The sequence below is a fragment of the Chelonoidis abingdonii genome, chromosome 2 (assembly GCF_003597395.2).
Source record: "Chelonoidis abingdonii isolate Lonesome George chromosome 2, CheloAbing_2.0, whole genome shotgun sequence".
Classification (NCBI taxonomy): domain Eukaryota; kingdom Metazoa; phylum Chordata; order Testudines; family Testudinidae; genus Chelonoidis; species Chelonoidis abingdonii.
In genome coordinates, this window is record NC_133770.1 from 88,138,172 (window position 1) to 88,164,654 (window position 26,483).

A 26,483-nucleotide genomic window follows, 5' to 3' on the forward strand; every position below is an offset into this window, starting at 1 on the left:
TTTATAATAGAGTTTTTTAAAATGCATTAAGCCTTATTACAATCTAATTTGATATTTTAATTCATGAAGTGTGTCCATGCAACATTTCTCTGCAGGTCAATAAAGCTCATCTTAAAAAACAAAACAAACAAAACCACCCTGCTCTAGTCCTACTAAGATAAGGACTGACTGAACCCTGCAAGATTCAGTCCATTTTGGTGTTCATGAACTAAACCATGCAATTGGCTTCATGAGGAATCAGTTGTGTGTTCATTTGCTGATTGAAATTCACTTAGCTGAACTTTCAAGTCCTCCCCATTTAGGTCCCCCTCTCAAGCCCCAGGACCTCCCTATTGATAGTGTCCACTATGGATGAGGCAGGATATCTTAGTAACAGTATGAATCCTATGCAATATTATTTGCCCTTGAATATAGTTTTCCTTCTGCTGTATGTACACATGCAGTTTCTTCCAGGCTGAATAAAAAGTAGGTGCAAGAATTCACCTCAGGCAACATGGAGGAGCATAATGCTCACCACTTATATCCAGCCTTACTTAGACCCTTGGAAACTACATCAGCCATGGCGAACCACTCCAATAGGTAACCCAGAGACCAGATTAAAAACTGTGTGTCATGGCATGGATTTACCTAAACTATAGAAGCAAAAAACAACCAACCACTAACAAAGGAACTCTGAAGTTAAGAAAACGTATAATCCAGAATCACTTTGAGCTGAGAGGAAGTCTCCCCAGTTACAGCTAGCCACAAAAAGAAAGGAACTGAAGCAGTTAGGGCTGCATGTGCTTTTATAAGCTCAGCTTATGCATTTTTTGGTGCTACAAGAAAGTGCTCATTTGGCCTGTCAGAGGTTGGCTAGCTGGACTCAACCTTGACCATGGTCTAGCAACTTAGGGGTAACTAGTGATCCCAGCTGGATGTGATGGAGCTTAATCAGAATGACTAACTCCATCTGCAGAGGACAATTTAAACAGAGCTGAACTCAGATCAGAAGGATGAGACTCATGAGAGAGGAATAAAGAGGGTTCCTTCCCTGGGAAAGCCCTGAGGAAGCTGGAAGAGATCCACAGGGATCAGGTTAGGGTCCTGTGATCCCAGGGGAAAAGAGGCAATGTGGGGAATCCTGCTGGGGAAGGAGCAGCCTACAAGAAACTGTGTAGGGCCTAGGAGTAGGGGCAAAGCAGAGGAGTGTAGAGTGGCCTGAGAGGGGCAGAAGAAGTTATTAGTTTGGGGATTTATTTTGAATTTACAGTTGGATCTTTTGTTATCCTGGAAGGGATCTGAACTTTTAAGTAACCTGGCTAGAAAGCTAGGCCATGGAAGACCCAGACAGAGAGAGGTCATTGTGGGGCCAAGAAAGTGGACTGCCTGCAATGCTGGCTCTAGGCACGAAGGGGTGCACAGGAGATAAGGGCACACTCGAACATAGCCCCACAGACAGTGCTTTCCAGAATGTTCTTGAAGCTCAGCATTGCTTCCTACCCCTGTGAATACGCCAAGGCAACTCTCTCAAACTTACCAGTTAGTGGTGAGTAACTTCTCGGTCACTGAGCTCTGATTGCCAAGTGAATACCAAGGGATTGGTTCCCTTTCATTCCCTCACAGCTTATTTCACAAACACCAGGACATCCTCCAGGAAAGCTATGAAGTACACCTCTTACATCTTTCAGGCACTTTTTAATAAATAGAAAAAAATGGCTTATTTTACATCTATTCACCATCTCTCAGTGACACCTTAAAGTGCTGCTTTAGGGTTCATTATATGCTCCCTACTTTCTTTGTCTCTGGCCCTTGACACAGTCATGCTACAGAATGGTTTTGTAACCCAGAAACAAACTGCATTCAGAATTCATCACAAGCTTACCACGCTTAACAAGCTAAAGCAAGTGAACCTTCAGGGGCTTGGGGTCTAATCCCACTCCCATGAAGTTCAGCAGGAGCAGTACAATGCCCTTAAGCAACCACCCCTAAAGGAGGCACTGTGTTTTGCAATCATGGCTCCCGGTACAACCCTTAGCACTCGGTCCCTCATGCCGTGCTAGCTCCACTGCCAAGTGCAGAAGGAGGGCAGGCCTGTGACCCTGTTTTTATACTCCTTCTCCTGTCTCATGCCTTTGGGAGTTTGAGCCCTACGATGCTAGAATCCACTGGTTCTTGGACTGCGATTGTTCCTGGCCTTTGCACAGGGGCAACAAAGAATGGTGGGTGCTTTTTCATACTGCCTTTCCTACCCTGACCTCTGTGCAGTGCCAGACACAATCTGGCCTAGGAGTTTGAAATCATGGCAAACAGGTCACTGCAGCTCCCTGACAGGAAAGTTTGAAACAATTTGGATAAAGCAAAGGCACCTCTTTTCCTATCCCCCAAACACGCAAGGAACTTCAAACAAGTCTTTCTGAAGTACAACAAAGTTTGACCTATATTTAGTTAGTTTTCATTTCTTTACATCCCCCTTCCAAAGTCCTGGTTTTGTCTGGGTCCTGAAATGCTATGGCCTCACAAGAATGGCTACTTCATGGGTTCGAAGCTTACTGTAACCAAGAAGTGCCAAAGTTCTTACAAGAAAGCCTGTTTTTAACAATATTGCTACCCTTATTACTATTCAAAAGAGGTTTATCTAACCAAGGGGAATACAATGGTAATCACCTATATAACTCAAGTGTGTTCATAGGTTGACACCAGTGTATTTATATTCACATTTTTTCTGTCATGGATTGTGGAATATGCCTTTCATTAAATCTATTAATTTTAAAGTGCCTACAGCTAAAAAAAAAAAAAAACAGGCTATGAAGGTTACAACTATTTCACTGAAGCAAGAAGTCACACTGGTTTTAAGGTAAAATTAAATTGCAAATGGTCCAAAAATCAGAAAAAAAGTATCCAATGCCATCCTCTCCAAAACTTTGAGCATTTGAGTAAACAAAAAACTCTGATCTGAACCATTCTGAGTTTTCCAAAAACAAAACCAGATTCAGTTTTGCCACATTTGAAAACCCTGACTTCACAAAACACTGTCAAATGAACTGAGGACATGTCTACACTGCAAAGTTTTGCCAATGCAAGTAACGTCAGCATACATTCACTGCAGTTAGCAGATCACTTGTGTGTTTGCATACGTGGTTCCTTGAGTTGGACAGGACAGTGGACATTTCTAAAAATTGTGGCCTCAATCATGTTTTGCAGAGCTGTAACTAGGGCAGAGCGATCAGTTCAGCTGCCCAGCACACAAAGATGCAGGAGCAGAAAAAATGAGTGGCGTTGGTGGGGGGAGTACATGGAGTCACCTCCCCCACACCCCAGATTTCTGCCTTCCATTCAACATAAAAGAGTTTTTTAAACTAGGGGTACACCTCACCTGGGGGGCACACCTCACAGATTGAAAACCATCACTTCCTGCCAGGAGCCAGGGAGATCAGAAGCTTGTGGGAGCTGCTCGCCCCACTCGGGCGCCCTGGCTCTCTGCTGTGGGAGCTGGGGTGCTGCCTGGCAGCCCTCCCTACTCTGCTCCCTGAGCCAGGTTGCCTTTGCATAGCCAGTCACTCCCCAGGCAGCTCCGAGCTGCACCTCTGACTCCCTCTTGCTTCTTCCCTGAAGGAGCCTGGCACCGGCTGGTGACACCCCCTGCCTGCAGAGCCCGACTGCCATGAGATGCTCCACAAGGTGCTTGCTTGCTGCTGCCCTGGTGTTCATGGCTCTGCTGCTGCTCCACAGTGGTGACCAAGTGTCATGGGAAGTATCTTATGGCAGTTGGGCTCTGCGGGCAGGAGCTGGCTCCTTCAGGAAGAGGCAAGAGGGCATCAGGGTCACAGCTCAGAGCTGTACTATCCACCCTGCCTGGAGAATGCCCGGCAGTGCAGAGATGGCCCAGCTCAGAAAGCAGGGTAGAGAGGGCTGTCAGGCAGCCAGCAAGCACCTCGGCTCCCACAGCGCAGAGAGTCAGGCACCCGAGCAGCCTGGGCAACTCCCACCAGCTTCCAATCACCTTCTGCCAGGAGCCAGAGTGTTTTCGAACTGCGAGGTGTAACCTAAAGCCGCTGTGCTTAATGGAAGGCAGAAATCTGTTTTATCATTACATTCAAGGGGCCCTAGAGAATTATTTTTCTGTTTTTATAGAACAGTTTATATTTTACTTGCATAAAAGCTGTTACCCTAGATGTTTTACAGTGTTAAATACAAGCCAGTAGATGAGAGACCTCAGAAATTGCTGAAACTAGAGGTGTCACAATGACTAACACCCTAATGCAGAGGCCCTGTGGGGAAATTAAAAGGCACAACTGAAGTGGAAGACAGATGGTTTAAGAGGGGTTCTGGGCTACTTTGCAATGGCCCAGATGCTCTACTGTCTATATTCCTCCTTTGTTAGAGGAATAGGCCATCCCACCTGCCTTTTGTTGATGACAAACTAACCTAACAATAAGTATAATATGAAACCAAGGGTGCAACCTACTTCCATTTTGACAGCCTCCATCTCCATTCACTCACCCCCCAGCCTACTGTGACACAGACAGAAGTATCTCCTTAACTAGGGAAGGAGGCTAATGGACTTTTGAAGTGCTGACCCCAAACTATTGACTAAGAAAGTACCATGCAACTGTTGTATGACAGGGGATTAACTGTTTGAATGGGCCTGATGAGTAAAGATGGAAGCATGTAATTTTACCCCTCGAGGAAATGAAGAGGCTAATTCTTTGATAGTGCTACATTATAATTATACAGGAAAATATATTCTAAGAGAAAAGCCAACTGGGCATAGAAACTTAACAAATATTGCATTTCTGTTCATACGTAGTGGTCTAGCCTACAAGAACTTGATGATATTGAGAGCTCGGTAGAAAAATAACTAATCTCACATGTGTACTTGGGTGGTGGTTGTTTTTTTTAAAATTGTCAATCTAACTCTTTGTGATCTGTTAGCTGGAATAGTTCAGAAAGGAAACATTCTTACATCTGGAAAGAGAATTTTGAGTCTATCCTACACAATTTGGTTTCCTAGGGAAGAGAGTATGTCCATTGCCCTAGGAGCTTCTACTTTTCATTTTTTAGCCATAGCCATTGAGAGATATTTCACTATGATTAAAAGGAGGTCTTATAATGCAAATAAAAATACAGGTTCTTCCTTCTTATTGGTACATGTTGGCTTATTTCATTTCCATGAGTACCTTACCAGTCCTATTTTGTGCCGAGTTTATGCAATGCTAACAGAGCCAACCAGTTTCTGTTTGGTGGAAAGCATAGGATGAGATGTCCCCTTAGACATGAGCTGTCATCAGATGGCTAAAAGACTATCTCCTTCTCAAGCTGTGTACCCCAAAGCAGTCTGTCTCTGGAGGACAGCAAAGAGGAGGAAGACCATCAGGTAATTCTTTGTGCCTTGTGTACAGTACAGTTGCACACTGCTAAAACAAGATCATTTATCCATACATTCAAACAACCACTCCCTGAAACACAGGAGCTGAATACGAAGTCTAAGAAGAATCTGCTGTTGCTCACATGCTCCTCCTTTTGTTGTCAAATTCAGTGAAACTTAGTATTCAACTCACAGGTTGGGGTTGACTGAGAGTTAAGCATCCTAGCCCAACCTGTGTTACCAGATGAAAGGCTGGGAAATTATCATTCTTCAGAAGATCAGAGATATAACTAGATATTTTAGTGCCTGGAGTGAGCAATCATATTTGCAATGTTGGGGGATGAGGGCATGACATGTGCCTCCCAAGATTTCTGCTTTCCATTAAGTGCAGAGGTTTTGGGCTCACAAGTACTGTGCAGGTTCATGGGGAAGTTTAAAATAGGCATGAAAATTATGGGACAGAAATGATATTATGGGATAGAGAACATTGCATTATTGGAAGTTGACCCCTCTCTCTCAGTCGCCACTGAGTGAATTATTTCTGTCCCACTACGTATTGCCAAAACTACCCAGAACACAGTGAAATGAACAGTGGTAAGTTGCACACTTGGATACCTATCAGGGTACACCGCACTGTGTATCAACACAAGCACTGCTGGTGAGTACACGCTGCGCTAACGCAAGGAGCCATGTATGCACGCACACCAGTAGTGTACTAACTGCAGCAGCTGTATGTCAACATAACTTGTATTGTCAAAACTTTGTAGTTAGATATGGCATCATACTGAGCATTTTTAATGACACTTTGTTGTAGGACTACTGTTCCCTTGGCCGTCTCACAAAAACAAGATGCTGTTCTCTCAGGGAGCATTATTTTTACAGAACAAAACAAAATTATGCATCATGCTTGACCTGCCTGTAGCATTTTAATAGATAAAAATCTCTCTCACACACACAAATTTACAGAATCACAACCATTAGAGAGAGAAAAGACCTTTTAGCTTGTCTAGTCTGTTTTACGACCACCCTTTTTCTGAATCCTGGGCAGAATTGTACCCTGGAACATATTACTCTATTATTTCTTCTGTCCAGTTTTTAATATCCCACGCAACAGGCTTTCACCATCTCCCCTTGGAGATGAATGTCACTGTCTGGTAGATCAAATACGTATCTATACTATACCAATACTATAGCACTGTCAGCTCCTACAAGATCAAGAGACTCGGATTCACACAAGGCAATTCTGCCCTTTGGTATTTAGAGAGACAGGATAGGTGAGGCGTAATATCTTCTATTGGACCAACTTCTGTTTGTGAAAGACCTGAAGAAGAGCTCGGTTGAGCTTGAAAGCTTTACTCTTTTGCCAAAAAAGTTGGTCTAAAAGATGTTACCTCACCCACCTTGCATCTCTCAGATCCTGTGACTAACATAGCTACACCACCACTGCAGACAACTTTGGTATTTAGGTAGTTCAGTACAAAATGACACCACATATTGGACAAGCCACAAGTCCTCTCAGAATTACCCCTCTCTCTGCCCTTGTCCCCGCCCTCCAACCCCCACCTCACTATCTGCTTCTGGGAAATCTAAGCAAGTGGTTGTAGTCAGGGTATTTTTCACTCTCAACCTTTTTATAACCACTCAAACATTAAACATCTTGCCAAGATGTAACTGGGCCCGTGGGCAGATCCAGCAGCTGGAGAAGTAAAATAAACCTGCACACTGTAGACCTTTTCCTCATAGCTGACTGTACTATTCAAAGATTCAAAACAAGAGCAAAGTAACTCCAAACACTTGGTAACCACCACCAAAGGCCTTTCCAGCTTTCAGCAAGAGGGGAGAGGAGAGGTGGCCCACAGTGCATAACTTCCCCTTTGTTTTCATAGCTGCACAGGTTACCTACTCAATAGACAGGGCAATCTGGGCTCTATTTGGAATCCCCTAACACACTAGAACTTAAGCAACAGCAGATAATTTATGTATAACTTATTTCCCCCTCTCATTTCATACAGCCCTCCTATGCAGAATTTGATATTAGTGGTAACGTGTTGGGCTTGATCTTCAATCAAGGAATGATCTGGTAAGATATCTTTGCTCCCCCTCGGCCCCCACCTCCCAAGACCCTTGGAATGGAAATATCCTTAACAGCACTAAGAATTCAAGAGACTGGTAATGCAGCTAGATTTTCCAAACTGGATGGACTGATTTGCATGGGTTGTTTGTTTGTTTTGAAGTAGTTTGACGTCTGTTCCTTGCTATTAAAAACAAAACAAAAAACCCAGCTCATTCCTCACCTTCACGAACAAATTTTTGGCCAATTTTAAATGAAAATTACTATGCAGACCCTGACCTACTCCTTTTATAGGATTATTTTGGATGATAAAAATTAACCTTTCCCCCAGATTCTCTCTCTCTCTTAAGGATGACACGATAACTTATTTTGATATTTCCATTGGGGAGGGAGATCTGCAGGCTTTGAGCATGTTACCAGGTGGTACAAGTTTAACCATTAACATATGCATCAATTGGGTGGAGCTTGGGCTGGAATAAGGCAACGGGAGGCCAGGACAACCCAACATGGGGACCCGCACAGCCATCACCAAGCAGTGGCCTCCTTCTGCCTTCAGTGTTGGGAGCAGTGGCAGGTGTGCCCTCAAAGCAGCAGCCGAGGAACCTTGTCTACTCTGGTGATAAATAGCTGGTTCTGGTAGTTACTACTGCCCCCCTCTGCTGGAGGCAGTCTGCAGACTTAGGCAGATGTCTCTCTACCAGTTACACTCAGTTCACATTTTTATGGTTTTCTTTCCCAACCATGAAGGCTAGAAGCTTTGTTTTAAATGAAAGGTTAGATTCTGATGCACTCATGTCTCTACGCATATGCCAGTGGAGGGTGGATGCTCTTTCGGGTGTGGTCATTTTCTGCACGTGGGGGGTGGAAGGGAAATGAGAGCAGCATTATCTAACCTAGCTGGAATCATTTCCATGTATACCTGTCACCTATGCTAATGTGTTTGCTGATCCTGAAGTAGAACCCTAGTCTACGTAAATAGTGCTCTCTCTCTCTCTTTTTTTAGGATGGGATCCTTTTATGCACCTGGACTGGTTGGTATAAACGTGCTGCGCTTACTAACCTCCATGTATTTTCAGTGCTGGGCAGTTATGAGTAGCAATGTCCCTCATGAACGCGTGTTCAAAGCATCCAAATCCAATAATTTTTATATGGGACTCTTGCTGTTGATCCTATTCCTAAGCCTACTGCCAGTGGCCTACACCATAATGTCCCTCCCTCCTTCCTTTGACTGTGGACCATTCAGGTATGAAATAATGACAAGCCTGAATTCTTCTGCTGCTTTTATGCAAAAAATAGTGTAATAAGTAAGGCATGTTGCACAACAAGGACTGTATAATACTTTTATTCTGGTCTAGTTACATTCTTCTTTCGAATATGCACCAGTGCATCATGACCAATACTGAGTTGCAAACAGTCATCTGGGGTGACCAACCTACTCCTAGATAGCAGAATTCACCAAGTATCCTGCCATCTCCAAAACCAAAGTATCCCATAAAACCTCCAACACCTAATTCCTGTCGGTCCTCCTGAAAAAGTGCAATGGGAACCAACAGAGGATTTTGGAGCATATCCATGGAGGATGGATGTCTGTGTCTGAATATGATGCCCTAGAACAGGGGTAGGCCACATATGGCACGTGTGCCGAAGGCAGCACTCAAGCTGATTTTCAGTTCCACTCACACTGCCCTGGTCCTGGCCACCAGTCCGGGGGACTCTGCATTGTAATTTAATTTTAAATGAAGCTTCTAAAACATTTTAAAAACCTTATTTATTTTACATATAACATAGTTGAGTTATGTATTTTAGACTTACAGAAAAAGACCTACTAAAAATGCTAAAATGTATTACTGGCATGCGAACCCTTAAATTAGAGTGAATAAATGAAGACTCGGCACATTGCTTCTGAAAGGTTGCCGACCCCTGCCCTAGAATAAAAAGGTACTAGACACACATTTCAATGTTATGCAAACAAGAGGACTCCCAAACGCCATCTTTCGAGGTCTTCCCTATAGTCAATAGCTACCGCAACATGTGATCATTTTTGTATTTGGTGGAGGAATAATAGAAACCAGATTGTTCTGAGCTTCTCTGTTGCTACTTTATTAATGGTGTTTCTCCCCTTGTGTTTCCAAACCAGCACCACACAGAGTGTTCAAGGGACTGGATTAATATGCCCATGAGCTTGGATTTGATTTAGTAACATTATTTCCTGGTGCACACTGAGCCTGACTCAGCAAGGAGCCAGATTGGAACAAATTGTTTCTTTAGTTGCACTGTCTAAGCTTCTTCAATTACTAATGGAGAATGTCAGCAGAAATCTGTGGAGAGCTGGAGAATGAGAGGAAATACCAAGATTTTTCTTAATTTACAGACCAGACTAGCAGGATTTAATTATCTTGCCCTTTAAAAGTACATCACAATATCCAGCCCTGTGTTCTCAATCCTGCCGTCACGTACACAAACACCCATTATTATATAACTTGCATATCATCAGCTACTAGGTGGCTAAGGGGAACTAGTGAGGAGATACAGAAGCTTTCATGTTCAAGTTGCCAGTTCAGTCTAGCACAGGAAACCAGCAACTGTGACTTGTTACCCTCTGATGACTGTTGAAATGAGTTAGAAATCTCCTCTCATGGCAGGGCTCTAGATCACAAAAGCTACCAGACTATCTGGAAACTTTTTGGCAGACTCAGGAGAGATGACTGAACTACTTTCTCCCTTTTTCCTCCACCTGCCCCCCTGAAGTGGACTCTCTATTTCCTAGGCTGATTTCTGTTAGCGGAACAGTGCATTCCTCATGTTGTACCTGGTTTATAAAAACACAAGTACTTCAATCTCCAGAGCCACTGAACCAACACCTTTCACAGACATGACAGTCACACGCAGGGCTGGCCCTTGATGTTTTGCTGCCTAAAGTAGAAAACATTTTTCATGCCCCATGAGCAGCCAAGTGGGGGGGTGTCATAAGGTGTATTTCCCAAATCTGAACCTTAGCGTCCAAAATTTGGGTACCTGCATGAAACCTCTAAGCTTAATTACCAGCTTAGATCTGATAGCACTGCCACCACCCAAAAATATAGTGTTTTGGGGCACTCTGACCTCCCCAACCTTCCCTGGGGACCCCAAGACCCAAACCCCTTGGATCTCAAAACAAGGGAAATAAACCATTCCCCTCCTTTCTTCCTCCCAGATTCTCCCCTCTCTGGGCTACCCTGAGAGATACTGATTCAACCTCTTTACATCACAATACCAAGAAGCATGTCCCTTCTCTTCCACAAAGAGGCAAACAGATTCAAGGAAAACAGAGAGAGATTCTATCTCTCCCCCCTCCTGTCTCCCCCACCAGTCCTGGTGAGTTATCCCAATCCCCTGGGATAAAACAAGGGAAACAAGAAAGAAGTCAGTCAGGTTTTCTAAAAAGAAAGCTTTTAATAAAAGAAAGGAAAAAGTAAAGAATTATCTCTGTAACTTCAAGATGAAAATATTACAGGGTCCTATGCTTACAGACACAGAAAGATACCAGTACCAATACAAATCAAAATATTCCCAGCAACTACACATATAAAAGTTAACCAGCCAGATCCACATGTGCAAATAGAGTAAAACAAACAATTAAAAAGCCTAAATCGCCTGTTTCTACTTACTATTTGAACAGAACTTTAGAGAGCCTGTAGTAATGTCTGGTCCCTCTCATCACCCCAGAGAGAAGACCCACACACAGAACAAAGGACCCACACCCAAAACTTCCCTCCACACAGGGTTGAAAGTATCTTGTCTCCTTATTGGTCCTCTGGTCAGGTGTTTAGTTCCCTGTTTGTTAACCCTTTACAGGTGAAAGAGACATTAACCCTTAGCTATCTGTTTATGACAGGGGGTCCTCCCACTGAGTGGACACATGAAAGTAAAAAGCCCAATATCATCAGCTACGGTACTTGCACACAGTCATGCACTGCTCTCAAAGACAGAATCTGTACATAGACAGATGTGAGTGGTGTACCTGAACCATAGGAGATTTTCAAAGTCCATAATTAATTCACAACAATCCCCAAGCATTGTCTGAAGCATTAAAGAATTATTTCAAACCTTGAAGCCTCTCTGAAAATCCACTCATATCTGCGTTGTTCAACCCTCTCAGCACAGCTCCCACCGTAATGTTGAGGGGATTTGGGTAGTAATGTACCATACTTGACTAATGCAGATGGGTGAAACTGTTGCACTGGTTCAGCCTCTGTGTTTCTGTTGACCCTTGTCATGAGGATGCACTGTGACTTCTTCCAAATTGGAGTCCAGAATAATTATTTTAGCTCTTTAAATAACCAAGAATACAGTGAGTCTAAGGATTATGAGTAGGGCTAATATGACCCACAGAAATGGTCACTATTTGAATCCAACACTGATCTGCAGAATCATAAGTGTTGAATGCTATGAAGAAACCTCCTAGCTTAGGTAACCCATCCTCTTTCCTGCGTATGATTATCTCATTTGCACACAGCAGATTCTCTAATGCTTTGTTCAGTCTAGTTTAAAATTACTCCTTCAGTGGGCTTCCTATTAACTGATCATCACAGCTTGCTAATTTCCATCTTACTTAGCTCTTCTTGAAGTTAGCTGATTAGTTAAAGCCTTTCTTATGCAAATCAATGCTATCTCCACAACAAGAAGACCATCTTCAATGTGATATGGAAGTCACAAATCTCAAGTTTTTTTTTTTTTTTTTTTTTTTTTAAAGTCTGTAGGATGTGTGTGGATTCAAGGGAAATAAATAAGTAGAGCTCACGAAGTAACTTAGAAAGGTAACATATACACAAGTTACCTTTGTAGAGGTCATTCACACAATCAATACCACTAAAAACAGGTAATTAGAACTCAAGAAAGAGTGTCTAGGTTGAAAGATATTTGTAAGGAAGTCACTTCAACAGTAAATATCTAAAGTCTCAGTAGCAAACACGTTGACAGACAACGAAAGAGTTTTATTGTTCTTTATAAAAATCTTTTAAAGTTGTTTAACAAGGCAGTACTGTGGCTTTCAGTAACCAGCTACAATGTGTAATTGGTCGTTTTATCTTTCCAGTGGAAAGAAAAGAATGTATGATGTCATCCAAGAGACCATCAAGCAGGATTTTCCACTTTTTATAGCCAAGATCTTCAGTTATGTGGCAAATCCGGGCCTGATTATACCTGCAGTTCTGCTTATGGTGTAAGTTAGATTTGCAATAATACAGGTTTGGAGGGAAGGGAGACTTGAGAGATCATGAGGTTTTAAATGAGATACTCAGCCTTTTCCCTCTAGATTGCAACTAGATAGCCTAGATCAGTGGTGATTAAAAGTCACAGCTGTGATTAGCACATGTAGCTTTAAGAACCATTGTGATTATTTGTGGCTTCTACATTTTTAATGTCTGGAACATTCTGCATGGCAGAGTTCAAAAGATTTGCTGCTTGAAAGCAGCTGGAGTTGGCTGCAGTTGGTATTTAGGAATGAAGTAGCTTGGAACTAAGAACCCCTCTCACTGCTTTAACTTGACTATTTTTTGTTGCTTTATTGCTTTGGTGTTTTTCTGAGCCAATTAAAGTGTCAGAAAAGCCAACTGTGCCTTTCAGTTTATCAGATTTTCAGAGACATAACAGCTACCATCTGCAAGTTGTTCAGAAGCTAGTGTGAACAAGCATCTACATAGCTAAAACTACCACTGCCGTTGATTGTGCCATAATTAATGACTGCAAGTGGCCACAGCCTTGGTTTTATGTCTCATCCACTTCTTTCTCAGGAATAATTAGGTAGCTTTGAATCATTTATAGTCCCTGATTTCCTGCCTCCCTCCTTATAATCCATTAGCTGCTACTACCATCCCTGCTATTGTACATACAGTAAGATAGGTCCAAACTGGGGCCAGTCCCTTACATTGAGCCTGCTCCAACTATAACTAGATTAAAAAGAGAAAATGCAGCTGCCAGCATTTCACTTAGCTCTGAAAGATACTGCATCTCTTCCTCCTAAATGCAGCAGATAAGGCAACCTGCAATGCAGCCTTAATACAAAAAATACCTCTGCAAACAGTGGCTGGTGAATCATAAATTTATATTAGCTTGGTTTTAGTGGCAGGCAGCTACACTTAAAATGTGCTCTCCCTTTCTAAGAACTAAATTTGTTTGTTTCCGGAAAAGGAGGGGGAATTGTGAGAGGAGAGGGGACAATTTTAGATGTCTCCAATTCATTTACACTCTGTACTCTCTGGCAATTGAGACATTCTAGATATTACACTTTAAGTGAAATTGTTTTGTCTCTGTTTCCTCTCTACTTCTAGTTGCCTCATTTTTCTGGGGAAGCTATTTTATATAAACAAGGTTTATGGATAGGTAACCAACCTTCACTTGGCCAGTAGTAGCATTTGAACTCAGGACCCACAAAGCTGAAAAATCTGACCTTTACTGCTGGAGTTAAAGAACTCACACCTTATGGAAAGCAGGAGCAGACTCAAACCTGTAATGTAGACCAACCACTAGCCTGAGAGAGCAATCCACACGCACTTAGTGCAAGTTACTTACATTGTCAGAAAAATCAACTGGGGGACAAATCACATGATGATGTGTAAGATGCAGCTTCTCAGAGAGCCTACTCCACCACCCTTTTTCATGGTATTCTCCTGCCTCTCCTTCCCTCCATCAAGTCCCCTTAAGTGAAGATCAAAAGCTGTAAGCAGATCAGTTCTAAAATGCCCACTGTAATTTCACTCAAATCCATAAGGTGCAGTGAGGAACTGGTGCAAATCCAGAATAACTGCAACAAATATGAGGGAGGGAACACAGGCTGACAAAATCCCACAAGTAGCATGGGAATGTATTAATGCCCTGATGGAAAAAAACTTTAACCACGTTCACATCTATTGATTCACTTGTTAAATGGGGACAAGTTCCAAGTTTTGAAGATGATTACTGTTATTAATGAAGGGATGCCACAGGACTGGAAAGGAAACTGGAATCTGCAGAAAGGAAAATTGATTTACTCAGAGTAACTCAAAGATCTGGCAAATAAGGGACAGAGAAAACAGGGAGCCAGTGGAGACCACAAGGGCTCTGAAAGAGCAGATTCCAGTGATCTTTTCCAAAAACATGGTTCCTTCAGGCAATTAAGTGCAGTCAGGTCAAAACCAGACATGCATGGAGGGTCTTAGAACCAAAAGCAACAGATTTAAAAAATAAAACAAAACAAAACCTAGGTTAATCATAAAATTCAATTGTGTAGATATGAAACTATTATCTGCTTACAGCAAAGAATCCTGTGGCACTGTATAGACTAACAGACGTTTTGGAGCATGAGCTTTCGTGGTGAATACCCACTTCGTCAAATGCATACTGCGTATTCACGCTGAAAGCTCATGCTCCAAAACGTCTGTTAGTCTATAAGGTGCCACAGGATTCTTTGCTGCTTTTACAGATCCAGACTAACACGGCTACCCCTCTGATACTATCTGCTTACAGATAACCAAAAGATGTTCCCATGAGCACAAGGAAAAAATTCATTTCCCAAAATGCTGCATCACTAATATAGAGTAGATGGAGGTTTGTCTTAATTACGTAGGAGAGATCTCTGCAATCTTAAGTATGTTCTTTCCAGACAGACCTTTTATATACATGTTATTCCCTCACCCACCCAGGAAGTATATAAAAAAAGGCTTCAAAATAAACTAGTCATCCTCAACAGACTTGCCCTGGCTAGCAGTGTTTGGATTCACTCTTTTTAAATCTACCCTACAAAAAGCCTTCTAACTTGGTTTCCAGCTCACTGAATCTGAGCCATAGCTACGCAGTCAAATTATGAACTGTCAGTAAGCTTAGCTGTTCCAATATTACTTGATATATACTAGAATTTTTTTTAAAGCGGTAGCAGCAAATTGATGGTGCTTTTCCAGGAGTGGTTTGGAGTCACTGAGCAGATGATGTTTGGATTTTAAAAGAATAAAATCATTCTACAAAAGCAGGAGGAGACATTTTTGACAGCCAAAATATTACTGGCTGGCTGGCGGCAGTGGGGATGAGACAGTCCCAGACACGTAAGCATGTTTTTAAATATGTACCTCTCTGTGAGAGAAAGGCTGCCTGCCACTGCCGTACATCTCCTCTGATCCCTTTGGCTTTTGATTCCCTCTAGTGTGGCTCCTACCTTTATTTTATTTTATCCTGGGGGGGGGGGGGTTGTCCTCTTTCTGAGAGAAAGATTCAAGCCCAAAGGCCACGACTGCACTCAAAACTGGCTCTAGTTTACATGGTTTCCCAACCTGTGCCTATTAGTAAGAGTTCAGTTGCAGGCTGTGGACTGGAGCAGTGCCTTGTAGAAGAGGCAAGACTCTTCAGAGGTTAGCCTCAACTTGGAAGAGCTTGGCTCAATTCCCTGCTTTGCCACAGACTTCCTGTGTGACTTTGGGCAAGTCACTTAGCCTTTGTGCGTCTCCATTCCCCATCTGTAAAATGGGGATAACAGCACTGCCCTAGCTCACAGGGATGTTGTGAGTCAAAATATGTTAAAGACTGTGAGGTGCTCTGGTACTACAGTGAAAGAAGCCATACAAATATCCACAATAGACATCAGCACCCTGTTGTTTCCTATTACAGTGTGTGTGGGGCTGCTGTGAAAGTAATGACTGCTCAAAACAGACCCTAGTGTGTGTTCATCCCTAGTGTGACTCTCTTGAACTTAGCAGAGCTACACCAGAGAGTCTTTTGACTCTTTAAACGTAGCCTTTGGGGGTTGGTCTTTACCACGAGATGAGTGGGAAGATGATACTGAAGTTTTCACTGGCCCATCATCACTTTTGCACAGTAAGTTTGCAAACAGAGCTGCTGACTTTTGGAACCCACGCAGTCTGTGACAGGGAGACTTCCTTTATTGCCTGGGGGAAGAGGAAATTTGTATAACAGTCTCCAGTTTAATTCCCATTGAGTGCAGTGGCAGGGGAAGGGATGATGGAGTGAGTTGGGGGGAAACAGACTGAAGGTCATTTGTGGAAGGTAGAAGAGGGAGGAAGGGTTTTTGAGACTTAGGGTGTTGCCAGTGAGTTAGCCTTTGTGCCCCCCCAAATCCTGTTTGTAGCCAAGGATAACTTTGAAGGTTTTTAACTAGTGATACAGTATCTAGTAAATGCCTCCTCCTCCCTCCCACCCAACCACAAACACACAGCAGTGACTTGACCATGAGCGTTCTACCAGTTTACAGATATTGCAGCTGTTCCCATTGGTCCTGCTGCTTGTGCTTTGCATCAGACCCACACCCCAATTCTAACACAATTCTTATATTTTCCAAAATTGGCAAGCAACATGTCTAATGCAGCAAACCTGATGCAGCATTGCTTATTTGGGAGGTTCTCCATGTAATTCAGCTCCTTGGAAAAAAATCTTCAGTGTTTTTTTTCCATCTGAATGCATTCCTTGATGCATGCACATGCAGTAGCTGGAGGAGTTCTCTGCTTACCTCCCTATCCTGTCAATATAATATCTTCTTTTTATATTTGTAGCCTAGCCATCTACTATCTGAATGCTGTGGCTGAAGCATACCAGCATGCTAATACAGAACTGAAGAAGAAAATGCAAATGGTATGTAGGTGATTATTCCAGTACGGATGTTTCTAAAATACCATGGCACTTGCATTTTGACCTAGAGTATTATTTTTAAATCATGTTATGGAACTGCACGATAAAAAAAAGTGAATTTTCTTTATTGTGCATTTTACTTTGACAGTGTTCAGTAGCTCATTATGATACTGTTCAGTAATGCTTCCTAATAAATGGATATTAATTCATGCTAAAATTACAATGAATTTTCCCCAGAACTGCGTATCATACCCACATAATAAATTCAATGCCCAAATAAATCAGTATGATTAATGTTCATATAGTGAATGCCCAAAGGAGGCCAAGATTCGCCAGTGTAGATAAAGTGCTACCAACGTAACATGTAGGCTTTATAAAAATAACAAAGCAAACAGACTTGCTAACAAGAACAGTGACACCTAGGTCTTTCTCATAGAGCACCTTTGACCTGTTGCTCTCCAAGCACTTTACAGAGGAGGTCAGTATCCTTAGCACCATGTTACAGAAAGGCAAACTGAAGTACAGAGCAGTGAAGTGACTTGCCCATGGTCACCCAGCGGGCCAGGAGCAGAGCTAGGAATAGAACCCAGGTCTCTTGAGACCCAGAATGAGGCCTGGTCTACACTATGCTGTTAAACCGATTTTAACAGCTTAAATCGATTTAACGCTGCACCCGTCCACACTACACTGCTCTTTATATCAATTTAAAGGGCTCTTTAAATCGATTTCTGTACTCCTACAAAACGAGAGGAGTAATGCTAAAATTGATATTACTATATCGGATTAGGGTTAGTGTGGACGCAAATCGACGTTATGGGCCTCATTATTTTACAGTAGCTACCCACAGTGCACCGCTCCAGAAATCGACTCTAGCCTCGGACCATGGACGCACACCACTGAATTAATGTGCCTAGTGTGGATGCGCACAATCAACTTTATAATATCTGTTTTATAAAATCGGTTTAAGCTAATTCGAATTTATCCTGTAGTGTAGACATAGCCTGAGAGCCTAGCCCTGCACGAGGCTGTATCTGCCATTTTACTGGTACAACACAGGCTCTTAGTCAGAAGAAGAATAAAAATTGATGCCATATAAAGTACATTCTATGAAATACCCCCAGGGATTGATGTAACATTAAGTGTGAGAGTATGAGCACTCAGGAATCAGCAGCCTCCAGAAACTAAGGCTAAATGTCAACTTCAACTCTGCCCAGGGCTTAAATTACAAGCTATGTGTGTCTATATAATTTCTCAAATATTAATATGGACCAAACCTTAGATACACTGTATGTGGCCTTTAGAGGCACATGAGCGCCTTAAAGCTACACAAATCAAATCCATAGTGGGACAAGTGATCATGAATGAGTACAGAAGGGGCCATGAAAGAGAAGGCATTGCTACTCAGAGACAGAGACCTCATCAAATATTGTCACTCTTCATGCATAGGTAACTCCCCTCCCCCAGAAAACGCATGACACCAAGCAACTATTTCACAAATCACGTCTCCAACTGCAAATGAAATCTAACAGTTTTAATTTGTGCAGCAACGTGACGAGGAGAAAAACAAGAGGAACAACAAAGCTACTACTAGCTCTGCAATGCAAGACTTAGACAACTTGCTGGTTCCAGGTGCAATGAGTGCGAGTCAACCCAAATCAACGGAAGGTAAAACATATTAGAGAGATTTTTGTCAGTTCAGAGAAGCCACACCTATATTTCCCCTCAGTGGTCCAGCAAGAACACCTACTCTCAGGCTCCCCTGGCTGCTGCCGCTCTCAAGAGAGACATGCATCTCTCTCCCCTTGTGACCAGGTATCCCCAAGCTGAATGGTTCCCTGCCTGCACTGTGTTATTCCCAGTGAAAAACACTGCCTAAGCAGATCTACTTGCTTTTCCTTCAGAGACGGATAGCGAAACTATCACACTGCTTTTTCTAAGCAAGGTAGAAGCATTGCAGAGGTAGGTGTGTTACAGAGAAAACATTGAAAACCATCTTACAAGAAATCGCCTCCCTCCCGCCACAATCTCCATTAATCCTTCCAACCCTTCCCTTAGGATTGAGGCCGGCCCTCTGTTAGTTTAAACTCAGGCTATTGATTCAAAAGTCCATCCTCGGTCTGTTGGCGCCTGGAGAATCTAGTTTGTGTCTTTGAACTGTCCCCCTGTAACAAGCAATCAGCAGACAAAATGTCACACCTGGAAGTAAAGCTGCAAAGGCTGAAGTAGTTGGTGGACAGAGCCGAAGCAACCCATTAGGCAACCTAGGTGGTCGCCTTGGGCACTGACATTTGGGGAACGGCGACCGAACCTCTGGCTGCCGCGGTTGTCGGCAGTATTTCGGAGGCGGGACCTGCCAACGCATCTGTCAGGGGCACCATTTTGGGGGTGGGACTTTCTGCCACCTAGGGCGCCAAAAAAGTTGCTGGTGCTCCTGTTGGTGAGAGGCTGCAATCCTCTCCTCACCAATACTTCCTAGGAAATCCACTTCACACAGATTGTCCCTAACATTTCCCCAAGGTTTACATTAGCCAGATTCAGACAACCCTACAACGCCACATAAAAATGTAATTTTTAATACAATGGACTCCTAAAATACTTAAACTTAATTCAATGAGGTTTGTCCCGGATATTGCTGGAAGTTGCCAGCAGTCACAATTTTTACCATGGAATGGCTTTGAACATAAAGAAATTGAGCTGAATTCTGTCCTCAGACACACTAGTGCCAGGGGCTTGGATGAGCATAACTAAGGGCAGATTTTGTCTGACTAAGTTTCCCTGCAATACTGGGAGAATGAAGAAGTATATTTTTAATGGGCATATCCTGTGCAACCTTAGGCTATGTCTACACTAGGGACCTTACAGCAGCACAGCTGTGCCGCTGAAAGGTCTCCCATGTAGCCACTCTATGCCGGCGGGAGAGAACTCTCCTGTCAGCATAATTAAACCACCTCCTATGAGCGGTGGTAGCTATGTCAGCAGGAAAGGCTCTTTTACCAGCATAGCACTGTCCATACCAACGCTTTTGCCGGTGAAACTTATGCTGGCCGGGGTGTGTTTTTTCACACCCATGACCAACACAAGTTTTCCCAGCAAAAGTGGTAGTGTAGAGAAAGCCTTAGGCAAGGTCTTGGAATCCCTCACCTTAGCCCAGAGCCTGGGGAGAACTGGAGAGGAATCCTTTCAACACAGCTTCCCAAAGGGAATTTATTATTGAGATGCTACTGATATAAGATGTTCCCATTGGGTGGCAGTTTGTTGACTCCACAGCAATCCCAGCTCGTCTCAGACTAGGGAGTAAAAGCAGAATTAGGAATCAAATCTGCATGGGTGAGAAATGTTTCTAAATGTGGGTTGTTGGCAAAAATAGTTACTTCTATGGAGTAGAATCATTGAATGCAATATTACTTATTGAGGACATAACACATAGATTGTAAGCCCAGAAGGGAGCACTGTGAGCATGTAGTCTGACCTCCTGTATAACACAGACGATAGGAAGTCATTGAATTGGAGCATATCTCCATCATACTGCCTGGAGGTGTGCCAGTAGAGCAAGCTAAGCCTTCCTTCAGCCTATGCATACAGCTAGCTATTCCTACACATGCCATAATACAGCTCATTCTGGAGAAGTACAAATGAGTCTTAATACAGAAGTTGGGCCCCAAATCACAATGCTTTGATCTGCACTTGCCCAATATTTTTGAGAGTTTGGATTGAGGGTTTTGATTCAGGCCCAATCTCTATTTATCGTGTCATGTGAAATTGCCTTGAGAATATTCGGGGGTTGGTGGGGGAGAGACAACAACAGTGAATTCTGGGCTGGGGAGTATCAAGAATTTGAAGTGGAAACATTTTTTAAAACTGCTAAAAAGAGGCCCTATGCCAAGCTGAGTAACTCTTGATGAAACTGAATGGAGCGACAGTGCATAAAGAAGGTTGATGCTATTGATCATTTTAATTTTAGCTGGTGGTTATAGTTAAACACATTAGCATCTCTTGGATCTTCCCCCCATCCGTCCTACTGAATTTGAAATTTCTCGATCAGTTTGTGATACATCCTTCCTTAGAGTAGGGATTGTGCCTTTATTTAGGTTAGGAAAGTACCTTGCACATTGTGGATATTAATGAAAATATATCATAAAAACCAATATTACAAATGCATAATAAGCACAAAGGTAGAGGTGTATTTTTTATGATGAAGTAAGGACACTGGAACTATTGCCTTTTATAAACTGTCAAAATAAAACTGCAAAGGGAACTTAGGCAGACAGGCAGTAGGTACCTAAACTGGATCTTGGCCAGAATACAGGTGCTAACATCTGTACTTTTGGTTTCTCAGTGTAGAATTGTACAGGATCACAAGTGCATACAGATAGGTTTATTGTGTATAAATAGGGCGATGGCAGGAGGTGAGGAAGGAGTGTTTGCTTTAAATGAAATAATTTTAATCACCTTGGCTTGTGTTTTTAATTTATTTATTTTTTCCTGGTACAAGAGAACAAATCAGACTCTACCAGAAGAAACAGCCCTGCAGGGAAAGAAGGAAGTACAGCAAGAAACAGCAACCTCACCAGCTCTGGGCGAGCAGAAATGCTGGCGCCGCCGCCTTGTGTGGCGATAACACGACCGCCGAGGAATAGTTTAAGGGCATCTCACCATAGACAATCAAAACCCGGAGCTTACCAACTGGGACCGTACCCTGGAATGGGCAGGGGGCAGCCACATTAAAACATCTCATGTAGTTTTGTTTGGCTGTAGGTGTATTGTTTATTTCCATTATATCAGGCATTCAAACAATTCTAGTCTTAAGAAATTATTGCACACTGATCGTTAAATGTTGGCCCTGTCTCCAAACAGCTTTATTTAATTAATCAGGTAGCACATGAGGCAGTGATAGTACTGATAATTCTTATGTGGATGGTACCCATCCTCAGGGCCAATATCACCTGCATTGTGGGTACATCTTTTGGTGCCTGATATTTGCTAGTCTCTTGAAAGACTTTCATTTTGTAGACCTAGTAGGAGTTTTAACTTCTCCCCTAGTTATTTAAATCAAAATTCCCCTCCCCCAGAGCAGTTCAGTTCTGAAACAAAAAAAGAACAATGTCTTTCTAACTATAGAGAAGTCCATGGTAGGGAAAGAAGAATCTTGCAAAAGTCAGATTGGTGCAAGAGGGTGTCCTGTGTACAGTATTTCATCCAGTACAGTTTCTCCCCATCTTCCACCCCTTACTCCTCCTCTCCCTGCTCCACCCTCTACTCCTTTTGGTTTTTGCCCTTCCAGCTCTCTGCTCAATTTACACCCTATTTCCCACCACCGCTGTTCCCTGTCTGCTCCACTTTCACAGTCTCGTCACACTCTGTGCTTGCAATTTGCAACTGCAAATGGGCAGGTTCACTTCTCGTGTGGAGGAAAAGCAGAGGTGGGCTAGCCCAAGATGTTTGGGAGACTGGAAGTGTCCTGGCCTGTTTCAAAAATAGCTTTATTTTTTGTTTAATCAGAAATGCCCGGGGCCATTTCAGGGTCAGCTAGACCATCATCCACCAGAACTAGAAGCTAGGAGTTCCCTAGATTTGGTGGTTGATATATCAGACCTTTCTGGGTCATCATCATCTACTTGCATGCTTGCTGTGCTGCCACTGGGCTTACAGAATCCCATCCCAGCCTACGATTCAGGCAGTTTATGCAAAGAGGGCGCTCTGTGCATTGTTGTTTAAATCCTGTAGAAAGTAAGCCTATGTTTCTGAGTAACAACAGAATCCTCACTTTCTTGCTGCAAGTTTTACACTCGAATCAGCAGAGAGGCTCAGGCTTAAAGGCGTCCACCGGCACCCCCTTGTCCTGGCTCTGCTACTGCTCCTTAGCCCAGCCCAGAGACAACGAGTAACTCTTGATAGTGGGAAGGCAGGTGACCGCCTCATGTATTGCCTCTAGTCTGAGGAACAGCAGCAGAGCCAGGACCACCAGTGCAGTGGCAAGAGAGTGCCTTGGGGAGCATCTTCTGGAAGTCTTGCTCCATGGGCAGGGACAGTCTCCTGATGGAATAGCAAATCCATTATTTTTCAGAAATGCTGATTATCTAAGGCAAAGAGTCGCAAAAAGCAAGTGAGTAAGTTTTGCCATCCCCAAATACATCATGATGGCGGACAGATTACGGTCTCCCAACAGCACTGTGTCTTTCTCTAGGAATTGGGAGGCTGCTTGCTGAAAATTGTATCTCTAACTTGCTCGATGCTTTTTGAAGCAAGTTGCTCTGATAGAGTGTTGATTAAAAATCTTCTCACCCCATTGTCACAACACCACCAATCGCAAAGCAGCATGGTGAGCCTTTCCTACTGCACAAAGTCTGCAGAGATACCCAATTAGCTAAGTGCAGAATAGAACCAAAAGAAAATGCCTGTTGCAGCTGCCACTGTGCTCTTTAGTCAGAAGAAGAAAGGCTCAATCATAAACATCTAAATCTCTCACATATGATCCAGTTAAGGATCAAACAAAATTGAATTCTGAACCTTATGGACCTAATTCTGTTTCCACCAAAGTCCACAGGAGGAATCGGTCACATTTTTCAAGGTGTATTTAGCAGACATGCAATCAGCCTACCTAATCTGAATTAGGATGTTTTAGGGGTGATTTGTTAGCCTGATTTTCAGTCCAAAACCTGAGTTCCTCTTGGGTATTATCAACTCTCAATACAGACGACCCACAAAGGGAAAAAGATGAATTAATGTCTCAATCCCCCTTTAGTAGAAGCCCCCTTTGACGTATAAGGAAGATTGAAAGATTGAGGACGGGATGGCGAGGGATGAATTTGGTTCACCGTTTTGAATAAGTGTTTTAGGTTGCCATAGGCTAGCAGACGCCACGCTGTCAATGTTTAAAATGTGTGCAATACTTATGTCTCCCTTCTTGCAAAGCATAAAATAACTTCAAAATTAAAATCTTGTCCTTTCTGACCATCAAAGGAGATTGTTTAGTCCTCACCACAGGACTGAGACCTTTCCTCCAAAGCAATTCCAAAATATGGCATAGAAGTAACCTCCCACTTATTCTCCGATTATGCTTGTCTGCTTTGGAGAAGTGGGGTCTTCATATCACAGCACCAATCACAAATGTAATATCTATTGTATGCGTGTGCACACACACGGTAATGTGCATCTCATCCATATTTAAACAAAATCCTTTATTTTGAGCCGAATATCTCATGTTAATGGTCAGAGAATTCACTTTGCTGAAATATGGGACAAAGTACACTAGATGATACTAAATGTTTGAATTCTCACTATGTGCAATTTTTATCATGAATAAAAAAAAATCACACAGACAAATGTCCCTGGAAAAATCAACTCTCCTCATACGTGTCACACAGTTGCCCTTTTATTTCCTTGGAATGCGAGTGGTCACTCTAGTTCAGCTAGGAAACAAGCATTTTCTGCAGTGCAACCCCCACCCCACTGCATTCAGAGGTTTGGTAGTTCAATAGACTGATTAAAGGAAGGCTGGAAGCAAGGGACAAGGAGGAGAAAAATGCCAACAAATGTTGATGTTTTTTTGTTTTTCCAAAGTCCTTTCTGAATTCAGCATTGAGAGCTGTTGGCAAAAGTGAACATGCAAAATTCAAATGCTGAAAGTTTTCCTAATTGGTTGGGAAAGTGAGATGCAGTGGGAGCTATCTGGACACAGACCACTGAGCTTTTTTTCCTGCATAGAGTGAGCTTCAGAGGAGGCTTGGGATGGATTTGCTTTTTCAACAAAATACCAAGGCAGGGGGAAGGAATCAGTGTTGGATTCTTAGTCAAGCATTTGTTGCCATCACTAAGAATATAAAAATGGGGACTAATCCAAATTCTGCAGAAGGATCTAATTATTTATTGTTTAACCTCCAAGTGGCATTTGCCTAAATGGCAAGTAGATGTAAAAATAAATTATTTTTTGTTCAATAAACTTGGTTATTTTTAAAAGGCCTTTCCAAATGGGGAGATGAAATAAATGGCCCAGTTTAGAATCAGATTAAGAGACTGCTTGCGTTGCTGCAGTCACTGAACAGCTAATGCATCTCGTACAACCTTGAGGCTCTGAGCTAAAGATATTGATCAATTAGTGATCGGCAAACCTCAAAAAATTAATTAGTTAATGTGAATCAGGTGCTTTGAAAATGATGAAATGCTTTGTAACTGCTCTTATTAAAAGGGTTAGTGGCCTGACTCAGAAAAGCACTCAGACATTGGGATGGTTATTCAGACCTTAGCTGAAGTGCTCCTCTAAACCACTCAGGTCTGCAGAACTGGGCTGAACACTCAGGAGTTCAAGCCTTCTCTTAATATGTCATATTTCCAGCGCTTGGAGAAAAGTGCCGCGGGAAGGAATTTGCCTGAACCTTAGAAAAAAGAAAAAAAAAATTTCTCCATTTACTTAAGTGGGCTTTAAATCAAGACCCTGGTGTCCATGCCACTTCCTTTCCTTATCAAGATTTCCCCATGGTGAGCTAGCTGGTCACAAAATCTTTGAGCTTGAGACCACCCTTGTTCAGCTGAATCTGCATTGGGATGAACATGCTATCACATTCTAGAGAGCAACATGCCGCTTTTCGGTGGGAGAGAGAGATGAGCTGCTTTGCTTACTAAGAGAAAAATGTATTTCTGCCTGGGTGAGAAACTGCCCCAATAAAATGGAACTCACTGCTGGCAGTGTAAGTGGAAGATCAGGAGGAGGAGGAGGAGGAGAAAATAAATGTACTCAAGTGAGACACACAGACAGAATATATGAGGGCGTGCACAAGAGCGACTCCAATCTTGCTGGCACAGTATTTGTCCTGTGGACTACAATAAATCAAATGGAGTCTTATGCTCTGCTACCACTGATGCAGGTCAAACTTAGACCTTCACAGTCAACTTCACTGAATTTCTAGACTCTGTCCCTTCAGAGCAACTCTATTCCTTCTGAGTAGTGACTGGCATGAGAAAGAGCAGTCAATGGGTGGTTGAAACAGTGCTTGAAAGAGTGCTAGCATCCATGGCTTTGATTCATGCTGCATTCCCCGGGCAGAGCATCCTGCAATGCTGGCTGGTCTCTGGACTGAAAGCTTCAGGAAATTCTCTCTAACTATGTCCACCTTTTCTTTTGTCCCTGGTTTATATATTACCCCGTTTTCATCTACAGGCCCCGACTCGTTATTCCACATTTGTATATATCATAAGCCTCTTTCCCAAATCTGGACCTTAGCGTCCAAAATGTGGGTGCCTAGCATGAACCTCCAAGCTTAATTACCAGCTTGGATCTTATCTCGCTGCCACCAGACAGGAATTACAGCACCTGCCTCACTCTGGTCTCCCCAAAACCTTCCCTGGGGGACCCCAAGACTCAGATGCCCTGAGTCTTACCACAAAGGGAAATAACCCTCCTCCCCTTGTCTTCTCTTTACTTCCTCCCCAGGCTTCCCCTCTGTGGGTTATGCTGGAAGATTACTATACTTAAACTCCTTGAAT

General features: G+C 42.8%; 1 protein-coding gene across 1 annotated transcript in view; it reads left to right on the forward strand.

Annotated features, from left to right (window-relative positions):
- The window catches only part of TMC2 (transmembrane channel like 2), a 58,460-nt gene extending 36,732 nt beyond the window's left edge, over positions 1 to 21,728 (forward strand). Inside the window, exons 15-20 of the mRNA XM_032781736.1 lie at positions 7,357 to 7,424; positions 8,419 to 8,658; positions 12,490 to 12,615; positions 16,928 to 17,006; positions 18,548 to 18,668; positions 21,496 to 21,728. Coding sequence (XP_032637627.1) covers positions 7,357 to 7,424; positions 8,419 to 8,658; positions 12,490 to 12,615; positions 16,928 to 17,006; positions 18,548 to 18,668; positions 21,496 to 21,728 — 867 coding nt within the window. The remainder of the gene's footprint in view (positions 1 to 7,356; positions 7,425 to 8,418; positions 8,659 to 12,489; positions 12,616 to 16,927; positions 17,007 to 18,547; positions 18,669 to 21,495) is intronic.
- Positions 21,729 to 26,483: the final 4,755 nt, after the last annotated feature.